Source organism: Equus quagga, chromosome 1 (genome assembly GCF_021613505.1).
Source record: "Equus quagga isolate Etosha38 chromosome 1, UCLA_HA_Equagga_1.0, whole genome shotgun sequence".
NCBI classification, from domain to species: Eukaryota; Metazoa; Chordata; class Mammalia; order Perissodactyla; family Equidae; genus Equus; species Equus quagga.
Genome location: NC_060267.1, coordinates 15,537,308 through 15,557,683, shown reverse-complemented (window position 1 = coordinate 15,557,683; position 20,376 = coordinate 15,537,308). Strand labels below are relative to the sequence as shown.

The 20,376-nt window shown below is 51.5% G+C and overlaps 3 protein-coding genes across 4 annotated transcripts; 2 read left to right on the top strand and 1 right to left on the bottom strand.

The window, feature by feature from the left end:
- The first annotated feature begins 932 nt into the window (after positions 1-932).
- On the top strand, positions 933-3,872 carry PFDN5 (prefoldin subunit 5). The gene is made up of 6 exons (XM_046666908.1): positions 933-1,075; positions 1,275-1,377; positions 1,686-1,717; positions 2,623-2,697; positions 2,809-2,914; positions 3,674-3,872. The coding sequence occupies exons 1-6, from the start codon at positions 1,004-1,006 to the stop codon at positions 3,748-3,750; spliced, it is 465 nt and encodes a 154-aa protein (XP_046522864.1). The 5' UTR covers positions 933-1,003; the 3' UTR covers positions 3,751-3,872.
- Positions 3,873-3,990: 118 nt separating this feature from the next.
- MYG1 (MYG1 exonuclease) lies at positions 3,991-10,111 on the top strand. The gene is made up of 7 exons (XM_046666893.1): positions 3,991-4,334; positions 4,499-4,611; positions 7,295-7,454; positions 9,030-9,182; positions 9,319-9,441; positions 9,558-9,739; positions 9,891-10,111. The coding sequence occupies exons 1-7, from the start codon at positions 4,122-4,124 to the stop codon at positions 10,087-10,089; spliced, it is 1,143 nt and encodes a 380-aa protein (XP_046522849.1). The 5' UTR covers positions 3,991-4,121; the 3' UTR covers positions 10,090-10,111.
- Positions 10,112-10,333: 222 nt separating this feature from the next.
- AAAS (aladin WD repeat nucleoporin) lies at positions 10,334-19,504 on the bottom strand. Of its 2 annotated transcripts, none has more exons than XM_046666871.1 (16): positions 19,303-19,504; positions 18,551-18,678; positions 16,612-16,667; positions 16,217-16,308; positions 15,973-16,019; positions 15,615-15,713; positions 15,170-15,313; positions 12,499-12,619; positions 12,068-12,192; positions 11,815-11,875; positions 11,588-11,675; positions 11,292-11,385; positions 11,137-11,204; positions 10,915-10,996; positions 10,723-10,807; positions 10,334-10,590 (listed from the first exon to the last, which is right to left on the bottom strand). In XM_046666871.1, exons 1-16 carry the CDS (start codon positions 19,423-19,425, stop codon positions 10,366-10,368), a joined length of 1,638 nt encoding a protein of 545 aa, XP_046522827.1. In that variant the 5' UTR covers positions 19,426-19,504; the 3' UTR covers positions 10,334-10,365. The 2 variants fall into 2 exon arrangements, with proteins under 2 accessions (XP_046522827.1, XP_046522836.1); XM_046666880.1 differs by lacking the exon at positions 19,303-19,504 and adding an exon at positions 19,046-19,224.
- Positions 19,505-20,376: the final 872 nt, after the last annotated feature.

Sequence of the window (20,376 nt, the reverse complement as noted above, 5' to 3'; positions counted from 1 at the left end):
CCCCAGTGTTTTATATGAAATGTTTCCTTTTAACATTAATATAATAAAGATATATTATTTAAATCTTGTTTTGTGTAATTCATCTGAGAACATCTGAAGACACATTGTTGCCCCCCACCCACCATGTGGTACTATAAACAGATGAGAACAGCTTGCGGAAGTTCACGTCTGAGAGCCTTGAGGAGAAAGACAAAACCACAGGACGAAGCTGGGCCTGGCTTGGCCTCAGCAGACAAAGATGAAGGACAGAGGGGCATCAAAATGCCTTATGTGGGGACAGAGGCCCAAGGAAGGGTAGAGATAGACCCATTGAAAGCATCCTGACCAGGTACCATCATGTCTGTCCTGTCTTCCTGCCCTCAGGTGTCTTGCCGGTGACACTAGCTTTAATGCCTGAGTTGCCCCCTACCCCTCCTAAGTGAGTGTTAGAGGTCGTTCCCTCCCCACACACAGCCGTTAGACTCTCCAGGATCCCTCCGTCTAGCACATGGCGAAATACCGTATTGACTAACAAACCTTGTGCCGTACTTGCCGGTTGATCGCGTTCCTCCCCATTGTTATCTCCACCCCCACACTCCTCTGCTTCGTCTGTCCACAGCACCACTGTCACGATGCTACTCCGCCTGACCCAGCACTTCACAGGCTTGTCCCTTATCTGTCAGTCACTGGGTTTATACCACCCACGTGGAGTAGCACGCATTGCTTTGCCAACTTGCGGTTCTGGCCTGAGTACTTTTAAGATTTTTAAGTTCCTGGAGGGCAGGACTCCTGTTTGCCACAACTTCACTACGCTGGGTTCGGGATGTTTTACCAAGAGAACACACCGCTCTCTTTAAGCCGCGGCGAGTCTCTGAGAGGCTCAGCCCCACCCCGCTTCCAGGACGGGGACCATAGAGATGTCTGGCGCAGTGAGGCCTCCCGGCGCAGCCATCGAGATGCGCAGAGAACGGCTAGAGCGCTGCTCGCTGAGCCGGCTTCCGCTTCGTTAGTCCTCCTTCCCAACATGGCGCAGTCGGTTAACATCACCGAGCTGAACCTGCCGCAGCTAGAAATGCTCAAGAACCAGCTGGACCAGGTGGGGACGGGCCCCAGAGACACCCCTTTCCCGCCTCGCATCCCTCCTTCCCAGGCGTACTCCCTCGCCCCCATTCCTTCCCACTTTGGGAGGCTTTCCTTCCCCAACGAAACCCCATTGGGTCCCAGCACCCGCCGGTCCCGGGCGGTGCCCCCCTCCCGCAGGCCCCCACTCTGACCCTCTTTCCCGTCCTCTGTAGGAAGTGGAGTTCTTGTCCACGTCCATTGCCCAGCTCAAGGTGGTACAGACCAAGTATGTGGAAGCCAAGGACTGTCTGAACGTGCTGAACAAGAGCAACGAGGGTATGGGGTAGGCGCGTGGAGGCAACCTGGGGGTGTGGCGAGCCGGCTGCGTCTCTCGTCCCGCCTCCTAATCCAGTTGTCCTTACCTGAGACAGAAGGCTATCCATTACGTATTGTATACGCCAGATGAGCCCTTTGCATGTTGCCTACCTAGAATTGAAACGTACAGGACGTGCCTCTGCTCCTGTCGCCCGTTTCCGTTCTTTTCATGCTATCTCTGGGCGCTGTGTCACGTTGGAGCTCCTTTTAACATCTTAACGTCGAAGTTGCCAACCTTCCCCAGATGTTTGTCTTAATTGCTTTTACAGGGAAAGAATTACTCGTCCCACTGACGAGTTCTGTATCCTTTCTACAGGAACTGCTACCCTGCCCTCTCCTTTTCTCCTTCCCCTCTCCCCAAAAAGGAGGGGGGTAGTTCTGATTATCCAGAGTGCCCCCATGATTCTGAGAACACTCTTATCGTACACACTTGTCTAACGTGTGGCCAACATCCAGCTAATGCCTTGTGAACAAGAAATGTGTAGAACCGAGGTGTGGTTATTTCCCCTTGCTGTTTGAGGATCTATGTAATACGGGGATAAAACTGGTGGTTTACTTTCACTAATATTAGATATAAGCAATAGAAGAATAAGAGGATATAGAAACAAGGGGATTGGCTCTGTTTATTAATCCTCAGTTTTGGCTTAATTGTGGCTCTTATTCCTAACCTGTTGTTACTAAGAAACCTGGATTGTATACACCTGCTGAGTGTTTTACTTGAGTAAGTTATGACAATAGGGCAGCTGTAGACTGTAGTCTGAGAACTGACAGGCTAAAAGAGAAACACAGAAACGGCAGTGTAATAGGGGTTGGCTAGATAGCACTAAATCCATCAGGAATTAGCTAGTTCATGGTTGAGGGTGCTGAGGGAAACTGAGGCTGGCATCTCACTTTTCATGCTCTACAGCAGTAGGAAAATATCATTGTGTCTAGTCTTTTTGGAGGGGCTTATGAGAAGAATTTTAAGAACTGCTTGGAGGTGGGAGATGGGATCAGGGCAAGAGAGGGTTCCAGCATATGTCATTTTCTTGATAAGGAACCAGCTTCTCTGTCTCTCCCCATTTGGAGTGTTTAGGTATAGTTCTAAGGCCTTCAGATTATTCAGCCCCTGTGCCTTGTAGCTTTTTAGAAAAGAAGGCCAAGCAGGCTAGTGACAGGGACTCATGACTCCTGCTGGGCTAGTTTCCCTTAATACTTGCTTCTCAGATGTATGTCCCTGGGAAGCTACATGATGTGGAACACGTGCTCATCGATGTGGGAACTGGCTACTATGTAGAGAAGGTGAGTGGGAGGAAGCATGCGGTTACTCCTCTGAGCGGGAAAGTTTAGGGGAAGACTAGAGTGTGACATTGGGGTCTTCTCTTAGCTCCTTATTCTCCTCTGATCTTGCAGACAGCTGAGGATGCCAAGGACTTCTTCAAGAGGAAGATAGACTTTCTCACCAAGCAAATGGAGAAAATTCAGCCAGCTCTGCAGGAGAAGCATGCCATGAAACAGGGTAAGCTTGGCCTGGGGCACCGCTTGACCCTTCCTACTTCTATGATAGGTAACATGGATTGCAGTGTGAACCATGCCCCTTTACTGGATTAAAACCATGTGTCTTTGGTGTCTTGATGTGTCATTCTCTAGAGTCTGTGCATTACATACCTACTATTTGTAGATTCTTGGATTGGGTACTTGAGAAATTTAGAGTAAGGAAATCCTGTCCAAGCCCGTGTGGAGCTCCTGTTTAATAGGGATGGAATGGGGGAGAAGGTATATGTAAGTGAACACACAGGACAGAAATACAGCCTTAACTAAGCACTAGCAATTGCAGCGCCGGCTGCTGCAAGTTAGAATCACCCAAGGAGTTTGAAAAGAAAGCCTGGGCCCATCCAAACCAACTAAATCAACCTGGCGGTGGGGACGGGGATTCCAGGGCTTAGGGTTTTTCAGAAAGCTCCCCAGGTGATTCTGGTACAGTCAGGATTGAGAACCATGTTCTAAAGGCAAAAATGTTTCCCACATTATAATTTTCTGGTTATGTCTGACATTTAATACTGTATTTTGTTCATTTTTATATCCCAGTGGTTATATTGACTAATACATCGTAGACTCTAAATTTGTGTTAGTGTGTGTCCCCCACAATGGATCACTATTAAAAGTTTTGTTAACGGTAGCTGGTTGTCTACCTGTCCTTAAACGCCCCTATCACTTTTCCTGACCTCTAGGTTCTCCCCTTTAGCCCCTGACAGGCTCTGACTCTTCTTTTCCACAGCGGTCATGGAGATGATGAGCCAGAAGATTCAGCAGCTCACGGCCCTGGGGGCAACTCAGGCTACCGCCAAGGCCTGAGAACTTGTTGCCGAAGTGGGACGGGGGACCCGCTTCAGGAGCCTGGGACTTTGTGGGCGTGGCTTCCTGGTGGGGGAAAGTGAAGGGTCTTGTGTTTAACGCTAATAAATGTGCCAGCTGGACAGAGTGTCGGTCTTTTCTTGCGGTGGTCGAGAGGGTATGCCCCTCCCGAGAGCCTGATGAACAGGGAGATGCAGCGTTCATCCTGGAGTCTCCCCTCGGGCCGGCGAGGAACCGGGGAGAAATCCCGCTCTGGGCCCCGCACTCTCCCGCGTGCTGGTTGCCGTGGGAACGGCTGAGAAGCGGAAGTGGGGCTGCGCGCCCGCTTCCGCTTCCGGGTCGGGACCCTCTCCTGCCCGCGGGGAAGCTGCATGGGCAGCCGCTTCCTGCGCGGGTTGCTGCCTTTGCTGCTCCCGCTTCCTCGGCAGGCCCGGCCCCGCATGCTCGGCCCGGAGTCCGTCTCGCCCCCGAAACGACCCCGCAGCCACCTCATGGCACCGCCCCGAATCGGGACGCACAACGGCACCTTCCACTGCGACGAGGCCCTGGCGTGCGCGTTGCTGCGCCTGCTGCCCGAGTACCGGGTACGGTCCGCGGAAACGGACCCTGGGGACGCCCCTGACCGGGGCCGTGTGGGGGCTCGGCCGGCCGAGCACCGCTCCTCCCAGACCCGGCTCCCTTGGCCACCCAATTAATCCCATTCCCGTGCGACCCCTAGTAGCCCCCTCACTTCCTGTGTCCCCTGCAGGACGCAGAGATTGTGCGGACCCGGGACCCCGAAAAACTGGCTTCTTGTGACATCGTGGTAGACGTGGGTGGCGAGTACGACCCTCAGAGACACCGATATGACCATCACCAGAGGTGGGTTCCCAGATTGCGTGTTTTTAGCTTCCTTGACTTCAGCCGTGCACTGCCGTGGTCCTGTCAGCCGCGGGACTGCCTCATCCTTGAAAGCAAACGCTGGAGTCCCATAGGACTACGGCCCTCTATCCTTCCAGCTCTCCGCCTGCTCTGGACCCATCCACCTGGCCTCGGACCTCCCTGGGTCCTGGCATCTGCCCAGGCCTCCCTTGTCAGTCCCCAGCCCTCTCCCGACTCATCTCCTTCGTTGGCTTAGTCAGGGTTTTCTCCCCCAGCACCCTCGTCACCCCACCTAGTACCCCAGTTGGGATTAATCCATTCATGTGCCCTTGTTGCCCGATCTCAGACTGGGGGACCCACCTGATTGTGGTGGATGGTGACAGTTCAGATGTGTGTGGTCTTCTACTTCGTTTACACTCTTCCATCGGGAAATCTTTATTTTCCAAGGGTACCTTATTGTCCCAGTACCAGTACCATGACCCTCCGTCATCAGACTCCCTCAGTGAGTGACCCTGACTCTTTTCAAAGGAAATTGAGCTTTTCCTGCATGCGCATCCTCAGCTCCCTCCTTGCAGCTCAGGAGACACTGTTCTCTTTTCTTTGCCCCTTTTCCAACCTCTTACTTTCTCCTTTGGGCCTTTGCATCACAATTCTCCCACCAGTGTTTCTACTTCTTGCCTACAGCTTAAAACTCTGCTCAAGCATCTCTTGTCTTAAAAACAAAGGAATGAATAAAAAACAAAACCCTCTGTACCTACACCACACGGTGTAGAGCACTTACCACTCAGGGATCATGAGAATGTTTTATTTTGTTTTAAGTCTCTTTAAGTATTTCTCTCGCTTTCTCTCTCTCTTGTTTAAGCGTATGTATTGCTTTCATAAATGCTGTCATCGGGAAGGAACCCTCCCGGTATTTACAGCCTAACCCTCACTCTCACTTGTCAGCCGCTCTTCAAAAGAAGAGCCGACCCTGGCTCCACATCCCTTCCAAGTCATTCCATTCATTCACTCATTCAGCCGGTTCTCCCCCAATCTCTCCACTGGAAATGCTCATGGAAAGGGCACCAGTGACCTCAACACCAAACTCAGGTTGCTGGCTTAGGGTCTCACCTTAACTGACCTCTTCGTGGCACTTGATCTTATTGACTACTCCCTTTTTCTATTGATTTTATATGCTTTTTAAAAATTATGCCGTATTCGACACATGAAAGAATGTATTGAACATTTGACACATAAAAGAATGTATTGAACCTTGCTGGAATATAGAACATGAAAGGAACACCCATGAACCAATCTCCAGCCTCAGAACTCGAGCATTACCATCACGGCTGCATCTGTACCTGTGCCGCTTCCCTGTCCTACTCCTCCCTCCCCCAGACGTAAGGAATATGCTGGATTTGGTGTTCATCATGCCCTTGCTCTTGTGTATAGTTTAGCACACGTCTGTGTGCTTCCATCAACAATTTATTTACTTTGCTTCTTTTGGAACCTTATGTGGCGGGTTATTGTCATTCGTCTTTATACCTTATAAATACTTCATAAATAATTTTTGTACTTACTATTTGGTAATAAAAGTCATTAAAACAAAAAATGAGCTCCCTAGGTGATTGTGATGGGCTGGTATTTAGACATTACAGCTATAGTTTCCACTTCCCTAACAACTGTCATACCTTTTGCCTATTCTCTGTCCCATTGCTATTCAGATTCCTGCTTGCCTCTATTCTCCTTGCCGGCTGGCACAGGGCTCTTTCAGACATGCACTTGCCTGCTTAAAATCTCTCAGTGGCTCCCCCTTACCTACAGATAAAGTCCAAACTCCAAAGTGTGGCCTACACGGCCTGCCATGATCTGGCCCCTGCCTACCCTTCCAGCTTTATCTTTTGCCACTCACTCCTCACACCCAGCTGCCTTGCCTGCAGTTCCAGAAAGAGACCTGTCTCTTAGCCATTGTACATGTTGTTCCCTCTACCTGGAATGCCTTTTCTCCCTCACCCTTTGTCTGGTGAACGCCCACTAATTCATCTTGCAGGAATGATCTGAAGGCTTTCCTCCTGAACTCTTTCCTCGCCCCCTCCCCCCTTTTCCTTGTTTGAAACTAGCTAGAGCATTCACTTGGTTGTCTGCATTTGTCTGCTTTTAGCAGATGAACTTGAAAGCGAGGACAGGGTCTTACTTTTTTTGTTTTGCTTTTGTTTTTTGTGTTTGCTGAGGAAGATTGGCCCTGAGCTAACATCTGTTGCCAATCTTCCTCTTTTTGCTTGAAGAAGATTTGCTCTGACCTGCTCCAGTCTTCCTCTATTTTGTATGTGGGTCCCTGCCACAGCATAGCTGCCAAGGAGGTCTGTGCCCAGGATCCAAACCCAGGCCACCGAAGTGAAGCGTGCCAAACTCAACCGCTAGGCCATGGGGCCTGCCCCCAGGGCCTTAGTTTTTTATCCCTAATGTCTAAAACATAAGCCTGGTGGTAAGCATTGAGTTAACCACTGCCAAGTGAATGCATGAATGGAGACTCCCACAGTCCATGTTAACTCCTGAGGAAGAGCCAAGCTTCCCGAGCTGGGCTTTCCCCTCCAACTCCTGCAGTCCTCCTCCGCCTCCCCACCCGCCTGTGCCTGCAGACGCGTGCACACTGTGGGCTGATGGAAGCCGCTCTGCCTCAGCCCCACCTCTCTGTGCTCCTCAGATCTTTCACAGAGACCATGAGCTCCCTGTCCCCTGGGAAGCCATGGCAGACCAAGCTGAGCAGCGCAGGCCTCATCTATCTGCACTTCGGGCACAAGCTGCTGGCCCAGTTGCTGGGCACTAGTGAAGAGGACAGCATGGTGGGCACCATCTATGACAAGGTGGGGACCCAAGGACAGAGATGCCCCACACATGCATCTCCACCAGGCCAGCTGGGAGTGGCACTCACACGGTACTCAGGACCAGGCCTCAGGTCAGGGTTCCTGGCCCTAAGCTAGCCCACCACCCTCTGCCTCAGTCTGGCTCATCTGCTCACACGGGGCTGGTTTAATCTCTCTCCTACCTCTGGCCTGGGGAGGTTGGGAGAAGTGGGTGAGGTGATATATGGGGAAGGGCTTTGAAAACCATAAAGCAGTGTTTCTCAGTCTTTTTCTTGACCTGACACACAAAAAATGATTGTTCAACAACTTGGTAATAGAGGAGGCCGCTTATGTTGGAAGCATATGGCTCAGAGGTTCTGGCTCTCCAGAGCATATCTCAGGCACCACTATAATTCACCGGAGGCACACAAGTTGGGCAGCTCGCTGGACGGGTTTAATTATGAAAATATCTTCAGGTTCCACCAGCGTGCCCTGCAGGCAGCTCAGCAGGTTCCTGCTGCTGGGGAAGGAACAGGGCTAGTGGCCCTGGCGTGCATGTCAGATCAGTGATTCTGAGGACACCTCCTTGACCCTCCTGGAAGCTCACAGCACGTCAGACTTCAGATGCAGTCAACTCTGCTTTTGGCAGATTGGCTGAGTTCAGTTCTCTCAGCTTGCCTATCTTCTGCCCCCATGACACAGCATTGGTATGATCCAAAAAAGTGAAAAAATAAACGGTTAAATTGGAGCTTTTGGAAGATTGAGGTTTTAGACTGCCTGGGTCAGTTTTTCCTTCTGCCAAGGGGTTTCTAAGCAAGTGAACTAAATTAGACCCAAGTTTCCACTGAGCATCAGGTTGGGGTCCAGACCAAGACGTACTGGGCACAGGGGAGTTTCCTTTTCGGCTCTCCCTGAGAGCAGCACTTTTTCTCCATACCACAGACGTGTTGATATGCGGGACTATTTCGGAGGGCAATTTTGCATTAAACACTGACACCTCATATCACTTCTGCCCCCAAACTCAAGGCATCGTCCTACCATTTCTTTAGGCTCAGGAGATACACCAACTTCTGCTGCCACGGGGCACATCATGGGCTTCCCTGGGATCACATCCCAGCTCTTGATGTCTAGGCCAGCACTCCTCTCCCACCTGACACGTGTGCTTGGCCAGAGCCTCCTGTACCTCTTTGACTGGGTCACCAAGTAGCCTACTCGGCCCTCTGCAGAGTTACCCGCCCTCAGCTGTAGGGATCCTCGCCCACAGAGGCCTTCATGGAACCTGAGACCTTCCTTGTTCAGAAGTCAGCAGCACCTGCCCCACACATGCTGGCCTTGGCTTGGGCTTTGTGCGGTAGTAGAGTGAGGGCTGGATTCGAAATCAGGAGATCCCAAATCCAGCGCCCCCGGCACTCAGCTCTCTGACCTTAAGCAAGCTGCCAACCTCCCCAATTCCTTTTCTCAGCCAGTTAGTGTTGAGATCCCCACCTGGCTGGTGCGAAGACTAAATGAAAGAGTGTGTATGCACATACTTTGAAACCTATAAAACTTTATGCAGATGGTAGGTACCCTTGAGCATTTCTCCTGCTGCTGCCTCAGATGTATGAGAACTTTGTGGAAGAGGTGGATGCAGTGGACAATGGGATCTCCCAGTGGGAGGAGGGAGCGCCTCGATACGCGCTGACCACCACGCTGAGTGCCCGGGTTGCTCGGCTTAACCCCACCTGGAACCAGCCCAACCAAGACACCGAGGTAAGGAGGCCCCGGGGGAAGAGACCATGAAGCATGTAAGAACCTGGGCAGAAGAAAGGAGAATGGGTGCCCTCCTCAAAGCCTAGCCACGGCAAAAGGGCTGGCGGCATGCTTCTGATTCTCACGTGATTCCCAGGCCGGCTTCAAGCGTGCAATGGATCTGGTCCGAGAGGAGTTTCTGCAGAGACTAGACTTCTACCAGCACAGCTGGCTGCCAGCCCACACCTTGGTGGAAGAAGCCCTGGCCCAGCGATTCCAGGTACAGGCCCGGGAGGAGGCACTGTGGCTCAGGGACTAGTGACTGCTGGCAGGCTGATGGTCAACAGGGGCTTCTCCTTCTACCTGAAACCTAGCCATGCCCCGCTTCCCTTTCAGGTGGACCCAAGTGGGGAGATAGTAGAACTGGCAAAAGGTGGATGCCCCTGGAAGGAGCACCTCTACCACCTGGAATCTGGGCTGTCACCCCCAGTGACCATCGCCTTTGTCATCTACACTGACCAGGCCGGACAGTGGCGGGTACAGTGTGTGCCCAAGGAGCCCCATTCATTCCAGAGCAGGTGAGGCCCTAGGGGACCACTCTGCAGACCTTCAGGCCTGTTTCAGCCCTATCCCAGAAGGCCACTAACCTTGGCTCTTCTCTGCTTCCTCTCTCACTTCTTTGACACCTCCATTTGCTCCCACCAACTTCCTCTTTCTGCTCACTTGTAGGCTGCCCCTGCCAGAGCCATGGCGGGGTCTCCGGGATGAGGCCTTGGACCAAGTCAGTGGGATTCCTGGCTGCGTCTTTGTCCATGCCAGCGGCTTCATTGGTGGGCACCGCACCCGAGAGGGTGCCTTGAGCATGGCCCGTGCCACCTTGGCCCAGAGACCAGCGCCTATGCCTCCCACAACTCCCCTAGTCCAATAAAATCTCTTCCATCTCACACTTACCAAGTCCTTGCCCCATTCTGGGAATCAGCTGAAACTCGGGAAAAGTGAAACATCTATTACATGCCAGAGCCTAGACTAGGTCTTTGCTCAGCTTTGCTTTATAAATCATTTGAAATTCACAAGAAGGGACTAAAAAGTGACCGAGCCAAGATCTTAACCCAAAGCCCATGCCTTTTTTTCCCCTCACTATACCCCAACCCCTGGAAAAGACAGTCTTGTAATTGAGTGGAAAGCCAGGAAAACATTTTTATTATTAGAAGTGGGAGTGAGGAGAGTGGGGCTGAGTAGGCGGTGGCCCTGGGAGAGGGTCCCAAGGGGCAGAGATTGGGGATGTCTCAGTAAAGAGGGGCCGATCATGCATAGAGCCTCCGCCCCCAGCTGGGGGCTCTTGGGTTCGGCCAAGCGCGGGGCTAAAACGTGGAAACTGAGCATTGACAAAGTACAGAGGGATGTGGGCAATTCGGCCTGTGGACCAGCACTGCAGAGGACGGAAAGAAAAGTTGATCAGAGCCTAAGCCCAAAGAAGGCCACATGGCAGAGCTGTTCCACAGCCACGGCTGTCAGCTCCTCCAGCCCACTCCCGAAAACCTCAGCAGCCTGGCCTACTCACCACACTGAGCAGAGCCCCTTTGTTGAAGGAAGGATGGAAAGTGATGAGCTGGGCCTGGGCTCCTGGCTCCCCCTGGATAATGCCACTAGGGGAAGAAGAAAAGGTGAACAGGCCCCTGGAGGCAGAAGGCAGGTGTAGTGGGATGCGGGTTTGGAGTGGGAGGGCCAGACCTAATGGCTGCCCAGCACCTACCAAGGAAGTAGCTCAAACACAGGGCTGTTCCGAGTCCGAAAAAGGAGGATGACTGGTTTACCATCCTGGACCCGTGGGTTTCCTGTAAGAAAGGGATCCAGGGACAGGGAGGGACTGGAGGCGGAATCCCAGGTAGCGGCAGAGAACTGCAGCCAGCACACGGACAACTCAGTGGGAAGATGGCTGGGGCCACGAGCCAAGTCCTCCCCCCACACCTCTTACCTTTCAGGAGCACAGCCAGACGTTCCCCGCTGGGGTCCCAGGCCATAGAGTGAGCCTCTCCCCCAAGTCTGTGGGTCAGAACAGTGGGTTGGGAGGGCTCAGCATGGTCCCTCCCACTTTCCTTTCACTGCCCCTCTTTCACCCACTGAACTCACCTTCTCTCTCCATCTGGTGTCTGTATCGTTGTCTCAGACAGATCTGCCACAATTGTTGCTGACTTTGCCCCTCCAACGCGCCCCTTTCCCTCACCTGTGGATAGGGCAGAGGCTCTCAAGTACAGGAAACAGGCCTCTCACTGGTCCCCAGCCTCCCCTCCATTACAGGCGTCAACGCCTCTCATGTCTCCCAAGCTTCACTTCCATTTTTCCTGCAGAGCAGCATATTCCAGAGGGTTCCTGCCCCCTCTGACTACCCCAGATATTCTGCATTCCGAAGTGTTTCCCTAACTCACCACGTTCTGGGAATGACAGGGAGTAAATCAGTGGTTCCCCCAGTACAGTGAACAGCAGTCGGTTTCCATCTGGGCTCCAGCAGCCAGTCTGGGGTCAGGGAGCAAAAGGAGGGGAGGGGTGGTCTATAGGGGAATGTAGGAGGAAAAGAAGTAGAGGAGGTGGGGAAACAGCTTTGGGACCCGGGGCCCACCTCCTCCCCAGCTTCTGTGCATCAGTCCCTTCTTACCTGACAGCGCCCTGATAGAGTAGGCCACCTCTCACAAGTCCACATCTGGGCCTCCCAGACTCTGTGCCAGAAAGAGGCCAGTCACAGCTTAGGACCTCTAGGTTCCAAAGCTTGGACGTACCTGCCTCTGTCAGTCCCAGGGCCAGGTCAAAGAATGGGAACGGGGACAAGGGTTCTGGCTGCTTGAAGTTCCCGGAGCCACCTGCCTTTCTCTAGGTCGTTCTTACCCTCCCTCTGCCCTCCTCCCACTCACCGAAAGACAGCTGAAGGAGTGGTAGCCAGGACTTTGCTGCCATCCGGGGACCAGAGCAGGTTGGTAACCCCACCTCCCCGAAACCAGGGAAGGGGCACACAGGTCTCTGTTGAGACATCCCATACCTAGGAGAGTCACAGCAAGAGAGTGAGACCGAGGAAACCCGGCATCCCTGTTGTCTCACAGGGGGCGCCCTTCTAGAAAGGGGAGGAAGCGGGAGGGGGACTCTTACAAGAGGAGGATCTATGTTTACCAACACAGCAGGCCGAATTTTAAATCTGAGGAGTCTGGATGGCACAGCTCCTTCCCTGGGCAAGTTTAAGACTGAAGGACAATCATCCCTTCCCTCCTCCCAAAATGTTTCCCACCACCAGGTGAAGAGTGCTCCTCCCCCAAGTCGGGCGGGGGGGGGGGGGGGGGGACCAACTCACCAGGACTGCAGCATCCACAGGGGAGGCTGAGAGCAGCCGCCCGCCACTGGGGGCCCAGGCCAAGCTGGTGACAGGTGTGTGCCCAGGGTGGGAGAGCACTTGGGCACAGCCAGATGAGGGTCTGCCAAGGGGAAATGATGTGGAGTCAGAAGACGACAAGAGAAAAGCCCCATGATTCTGTTTTCTTGCCTCCTGCTAAAACTTCCAAATCCCAATGGCCCCTCTGAGCTCAAATCCAGGCTGGGGAAAACGAATAGGATGATGGAAGTTAAAGGAAAAAAAATAGAATAAGGAAGGAAGGGTGACGTCACCACCAGTAGGCCCACAGAGGAGAATGGGTGAGGAGTAAGCTGTGACTGTGGCCTCAGGGAGACAAACTTCTGACCAGGAAAGCTGGAAGATGCTGAGCCGGGGTGATGTCATGCTCCTCCCAGACAAGAGCCCACAGGACTATCCAGCATGGGGCCCGGGACAATCCTTGACATTACCTCAAGGTTCCAATCTCTTCTCTTTCCAGAGTTATCTGCCACTCCCCAGAACCCATCCTGTACTCCAAAACCTGTCTTTCTGCCTGTCCTTGTCAGAATTAGTCTCCCTCCTCTGTGATCCCTCATTGTTTTCTGCCTGTCATAAAGATGCTGCATGTGGGCCAACCTCCATCACTAGGCTGGGAACTCCAAGGGCACGAGCTTTGTCTTACTCAGCTTGGTATCTCCAGATCCACATACCTGGCCTGACAGGTATGGCTCCTGCCTGAATTGACACTGCCCTCTCCCTTTTCCACCTAACTATAACTTTTAGCTCCAAAGAGGCCTTAGGTCACCAATCTGTAACTACTTCTTTTTTTTTAAAAAAGATTGGCACCTGAGCTAACATGTGTTGCCAATCTTCCTTTTTTTCTTCTTCTTCTTCTCATCAAAGCCCCCAGTACACAGTTGTATATTCTAATTGTAGGTCCCCCTGGTTGTGCTATGTGGGATGCCGCCTCAGTGTGGCTTGATGAGCAGTGCCATGTTCATGCCCAGGATCCAAACCAGTGAAACCCTGGGCTGCCAAAGCGGAGCACGCAAACCCAACCATTCAGCCACAGGGCCAGCCTCAAGGTTTTTTTTTTTTTCTTTTTTTTTTGAGGAAGATTAGCCCTGAGCTAACTACTGCCAATCCTTCTCTTTTTGCTGAGGAAGACAGGCCCTGAGCTAACATCCATGCCCATCTTCCTCTACTTTATACATGGGATCCTTGCCACAGCATGGCTTTTGCCAAGCAGTGCCATGTCCACACCTGGGATCTGAACCAGCGGACCCCGGGCCACCGAGAAGTGGAACGTGCGAACTTTAACTGCTGTGCCACCGGGCTGGCCCCAAGATTTTTTTTTTAAATATGCTTTTTGACTTTATTTGCTAAAATTTTATTTAGGATTTTAAAATCTATGCTCAAATAGTTTCTTTCTTATACTACCTATTGTCAGGCTTCAGGTTTTAGGATTACATTAGATTCATAAAAATAAATCAAGATGGGGCCTGGCTCCATGGCTGAGTGGTTAAAGTTGCATGTGCTCTGCTTCAGCAGCCCGGGTTTGCAGGTTCGGATCCTGAGCATGGACCTACTCCACTCACCAGCCATGCTGTGGTGGTGGCCCACATACAAAAAAAGAGAGGAAGATTGGCACAGATGTTAGCTCAGGGCTAACCTTCCTCAGCAAAAAAATAAATAAGGATGGATCCTGAGACAGAAAGGAGACATTAGTGGAAAAACTGGTGAAATCTGAACAAAGTCTGGAGTTTAGTTCATAACAATGTAACATGGGAATATAAATTGTTAACAGCGGGGGAAACGGTGAACTATAGCAAAACTCTCTGTACTACCTTTGTAACTTCTCTAAAAATCTAAAGTTATGCCAAAATAAAGTTTATTAAAAGGAAAAAAATAAATGAGGAGGCTTTCCAAATTTATCTGTGATCTGGATTAGTTTAACACAGAGATTACCCTTCCTTTGACAATTAGATGGAACCCTCAGAAAACCACCTCAGCCTGGCATCTTTTTAGTGGTGGGGCTCATCCCTTCTAATTTCTTCTACAATCTTTGGTAACTTATACTTTGCTAGAAAATCAAACATTTTTCTTTAGATTTTCAAATTTGTTGGTCTAAGCTTGTATAATATTCTCTAATAATTCTTCTATTTTCTTCCATATCTGTGGTTCTCTCTCCATTCCCACTGTGAAAATAGTGTACTTTGATTTTCTCTTTTCTTAGTAAGACTGGCCAAAAGGTTTTCTTCTTTACTCATAATTTAAAGAACCAGTTTCTGGTTTTATATTTAGTTAGTTCTCGTGGGGATTCTTTCTCCAGTGTCACTGGTTTCAGCCTATATCCCTGTGGACTCTCTTCTTCCTTCCTTTAAACCAACATCTGACAGTCTTCTGAAAGAGACAGTCTTTCCACCCCATGATCCATAGATACACACTCCCCACAATTCCAGAAGCCCCTAGTTCTGTCCCTTTCTCTAGATCAGAGCATCCTCAGCACCTCCACCTTGACCTTAGGTCTGCTTCTCTCTCAGCCCTGGGATGTGCTATGGGAACAAAGAACTTCTCCTTCCAGGCCTCCTCACCACCCCTAACATGGCCACAACCCTCAGGCCAACGTAGGACAGAGGCTGCTGGGACTCACCGGGTAGACAAGGAGGTGGGGTCCAGGGTCCAGATGAGAATGCAGCTTTGGCAGGCCACAGCTAAGACGGAGGCACTGAGGGGCTTCCAGGCCAGAGCCGCCACATTTCGCTGCAGCCGGTGCTTCAGGGAGGGGACTATAGTGCTGGGGGAAAGGGTAGGGGGCTGAGTCAAAGCAGGGGCACTCAGGCTCAGGGGACCCGAGAAGGGAAATCCACAGAGAAGAAAGCTGATCATCCAGGGCCCAGGGGTATTGTGCGACAGGAGGATAGGATAAAAGTTAGATCTGGAAAGAGGACACATCCAGTTGTGGAGCCTCCCTGACCCCAGTTCTGGAAGGAGCCCTGTGGACCATGCCCCAGCACTGCAGGTCTCCCCTGGGACTACAGCTGGAGCGGGAAGGGGAGACTGAAGAGTGAGACCCTGCCCAGCACACCCTCACATACCTGTTGGCATTATACACACGGATTGAGTCATCTAGCAGGGCCACCGCAAATTTGTTGGTGTGGGGGTGCCACGCAAAGACCCGCAAGCAGCAGCTGGACCTGGGGCAGGAGTGAGCATGAAGACTTTGAACCTGCACATACCCAGAGCCCAGCCCAGAAGCTCAGATTCCCTTTCACATTATTGTTTTTAATTTTTTCTTTTATTTTTTGGGGGGGACGTAGAAGGAGTGAGAATGAGGTGAGGAGAGCAGTCAGGAAAGGGGTGGGAGGAGTCTCTGTCTTGACTTCCCTTTCCCCAAAAGAAGCTCCAAGGTTCAGGGCTTCCTTCCCACAAAAGCCCCAGAGCTTTTACACCCACCAGTTTGTGACTTGGGAAAATTCGGCAATCAGATCTTCGCTCCTGAGCTGTAAGAACAAAGTGGAAAGAAGACGCCCTGGGACAAAGGGAGCTTATCCCCTTAATGTTCCCACAGGGGAGCTGGACGACTCCCACCCTCTGCGGTCTTCCCACCCTACCCTGACTTTAAGGGATAGGAAGTGGAGAGGGGATGGGGGTGGGGGAGTGGCAGCCGGGGAGGGCCAGGGGAGGAAGCCAAACTTACAGAGAGATGGGGGAACAGGGACCCATGGAGGGAGGAGGCCCATCGACAGAGTGCCAGGGCCCAGCTGGACGCCGTCTTCACCCACTCAAACACTGTGGGGTTGAGGAAGCAGCTCTAATTAAACCATTCACAGGGCTCTCCCTGGGCACCCTCTGAGGTGAAGGAGCAGCTCTCCCCAGGTCCTTCTGCCCAACGAGTGCTCTGGACACCCACTCTGGGGTATGTGGGGTAGGCAGAGGGAGAAGAGAAGATGGCACCAGCATAGACAACTGGGCCAGGAAAAACAGGGCTAAAGGGAAAGGGCCTGGGCCATCAGGGATTGGGATGAGTCAGGGGGAATGCAGACGGGAGATGCCAACCACAAAACTAGGGAAGGCTGGAGGGAAAACACTCACCCTCCTCCTCCGAGTTTGCAATTTCATTCAGCACTCCAAAAAGGCCCACATCACGCCTGGTGAGGAGAGGAAGCTGTGCATCAGACTCCTCCGCTCCCTCAGTCTCCAAGTCATTCATTCATGCATTCATCCATTCATCCAGTAAACATGTATTAGAAAGAAGAGCACTCACATTTAATGAGAGGCAACTGTGGGCCATGCACTTGATATGCTGTCCTTTCATTTGATTATCTTACAAAATGGACAACCTGCCCATTTTACCACTGAGGCAACTAAGGCTCAGAGGTCTCTCAGGACTCTGTAAGCAGGTGAAGCAGTCAAGAATTGCCTAAGATAGTGAATGGAAGGATCTTAAGCAGAGGAATACACTGATCACACTGGCATTTTAGAAAGATCACTCTGGCTGCAGATTAGAGGAGGACAAGAATGGAGAGAAGGTGGGTTAAGAGCCTCCTTCGGGAATCTAGGAAAAAGGCCAAAGTGGCCTGAACCACTGGAGATGGAGAAAAGTAGACAGATCTGAGAGCTTGAGGGAGCAGAATGGACAGGATCTGAGGCCTAATTAGACATTAGTGAGGCAAGAGTAATATCAAGGGGAACACCTAGGGCATAATTATAGCAGCTAATACCGCTTCCAGGGTGCCAGGGCGGCCAGAGGCTTCCCATGCATCATCTCAGTTAGCCATTATCACAACCCAACAAAATAGGTACTGTTAGCATCTGCATTTTTAGACAAGTGAACAGAGTGTGAAAAGGTTAATTATCAAGGTGGCCTAGGTAGGAAGTAGCAGAGTCAGGATTCAACCTGTCTGCCTGCTCCAGAGCCTACACTCACACCACTTGCTCCTGAATGAGCAGTAAGGCCACTCTCCGAGATGAGAAACACAAGGAAGAAGCCGGTTCGGAGAGGAAAGTGAGGAGATTGACTGTGAACACGGTGAGTGTGTGAAGCCTGTGGAATACCCAACTGAGGGTGACTGGCAGACAAGTGAACACCCAGGTGTGGAGCGTCAATCACAAATCCAGCCCAGGACACCGACATTTAAGGGACTTCAGGAAGAGGAGAAGAAGCAGCCCAGCCAGAGAGGCAGGAAGTGAGAAAGAACCCAGGATTGAATGGCTTTTCAGACAATGAATTGATGTTCAATTTCACTCACACAAAGAGACGTTCAAATTAAACTGTACTGCAATACCAAATCTTGAAGTTTGACAGCACATGCGTTGGGAAACAGACACTCTCATACACTGCTGGTGGGACTGTAAATATGTACAATTTCAACAGAAGACTCTTTGGCAAAAGCTCACGAAATGACAAATGAACACACCCTTTGAACCCAGCTACTTCATTTGCAGGAATTCATCCCACACATGACAATGATAATAATAATAGCTAACCCTTGAAGGGATTAAAATGGGCCAGGCACTGTTCTCTGAGTGTCTTACATCTGTTAACTCATTTAATCATCATTACAAGCTTGTAAGATAGGTTCCATTTTACAGATGAAGAAACTGAAGGACAAAATGATTAAGTAACTTGCCCAAGGTCACACAGCTAAAAAGAGGCACAACAGAAACTGAATCCAGGCAGTATGGCTCCAGTCCTACATATGCAAAATCAATGACCTACATATAAGATTATTCACTACAACCTTACACCTAACCTTGCTCAACTTCAGGTAAAGGCTCAGAAAATGGTAATGACATGAGGTCGGGGCAGGGAGCAGGTTCACATAAGCAAACCAGAAAGCAAGGCAAGTCACTGGAGATTAAATGGAACCACTGTTGCAAAGCCTTGAGTTACAAATTTGAAAATTTGTTATGCTGAATGATGTATGGCTCTGAGCTAGAGAGAGCCCGGCAGCCCCATGCAGAGGGGTGGTGACCTCAATTTCTCAAGGATCTGCAGACCATAGCCCAGGAGACTCTTGCCATGTCTCACCAAACGTTGATGCATCTCTTCCACACTTGCTCCCGGTGATGGATGAAGGCTGTTCTTGTGCCATGGTCCAGCCTCCCAGGGGTCTTCAGGGGATCCTTAGTCAGGTTTAGGACAGGAAGATTGATCCACTACGCCCAGAAGTGAGAGGTGTGAGTCAGCCTCTTCCCAGGTGCGGAACTCCCTGCCATCTCCAACCCATGGCTGGGCTAAGGGTAAGAGGCTCTAGGGATGTTTCCCATTTTCACAGATTTAACACTTGTGGGCCTAGGAAACAGGTCTTAGCTCTCTTATCTGTAAAACTAAAATAATACTTTATAGGGTTGCTAGGATTATTAAATCTTATAACATTTGTGGAGAACACCTGACTCAGAACCTCTTTCCTACGTAGCAAACACTCAACAAACGTCAGTTTCTCAACACCACGGAAAGAAACGCTCCAGGCTGTGCTTTCCAGTTCTCCCAGATACCGTCCCCAACTTTCCAGTACTTCTGCACCTGCCCATCTCCTAAGTTCGCCCTCATTCTCTCCATTGCCTCTAGGCCCGCCCCACAGCTCTTCAGCATCCCTCATCCTCCAATCCCAGCCCTAAAACATTCCAGTCCCTGTATTCTTCTCCAGCCCGGGCCAGGCTGTTTCAAGTCCGCCAGTCCGTGGACAGGGACCCCGCCCCCGCCACGCTGCCTCGGTTCCCCCGTTCCCCCTGACTCCGCCCCCATGCCTATAGGGTCCCCTCCCTCCTCGCCCCGGCCACCTGGCCCCGGAAGTCGGGAGGCGGACTCTCATAGCTATTGCCTGTCACCAGCTCGTTATTGTGCTCGTATAGGGTGACTTGACCCCTAGGCGGCGGCGGAGGGAACAACCCCAGGGAGCACATCTTGCCGGTCCCGCGGACGTCCGGAGTCGGCTAACTCGCCGATCCCGCTCCTTGGACTCAGTTCCCGGGCTAGATTCGGATGCGTACGGGTAGCCGCTTGGGACAAACGGCGTCGCAAAGCCAACGGAAATGAAGGGAAGAGTAACCGAGAAGAAGGGCGCGTGCGCAGTCCCGGGACAGCTAGCCGGAGCTTCCTCGCGCGCCGCCTAGCGGCCGGAGGGGGAGGGACGCGGACAAGTCCGCAGGGCCAACCCCCAGCTAAGGGTCAGAACGGTTTTTCTTTTTTTTCTTGGGAGACTGCTGTTTTTCCCAGTTCCGAATTCCCCTACACAGTCTCCCGCTCACTCTCTCAGCGCTCGGAAAGCCCAAAATAAGCCATGTTCAGGGAAGTACCTAATTATATCCTCCCAGGACTGTGGATGGCCCAGAGGAAAATATAGCCTGTGTGACTGGCAGCTGGCTGGAGAGCCTCCGGGAGGAGGAAGTTCAGAGGGGGACCTTGGGAGAGGGATGCTGCGCCGGCCAGAACCTACGGCCCACAGGGTTGGGCGTCCTGGAAGGAAAAGTGAGAACTGTTGGAAAACAGTAACATTTCCTGAGCACTTATTAGGATAAGCGCTTGTATAATCTTTACAACAACCCCTTGAGGTGGGTACTGCTACGACACCACGAGGAAAGTGAGGCACAGAGAGATCGGAACTAAAAGTACCAAAACCAGGCATTCTGACTCCACCACAAAAGTGAAATCGATCTTACCGTAACGCCAAAGGATGGAACTAGAATGGAGACTAATACAGAGTGGGCGTTCCTCTCCTTACAACTCTATGACTTTGGAAAAAATCGTTGAATTCTGTGAGCCTCCGCTTTGTCACTTGCAGAGTGTCACATGGTTGTTTCCCGTACAAAATATGGAAATGAAGCCATTTAATTGTAAAGGGGCCGGCCAGGAGG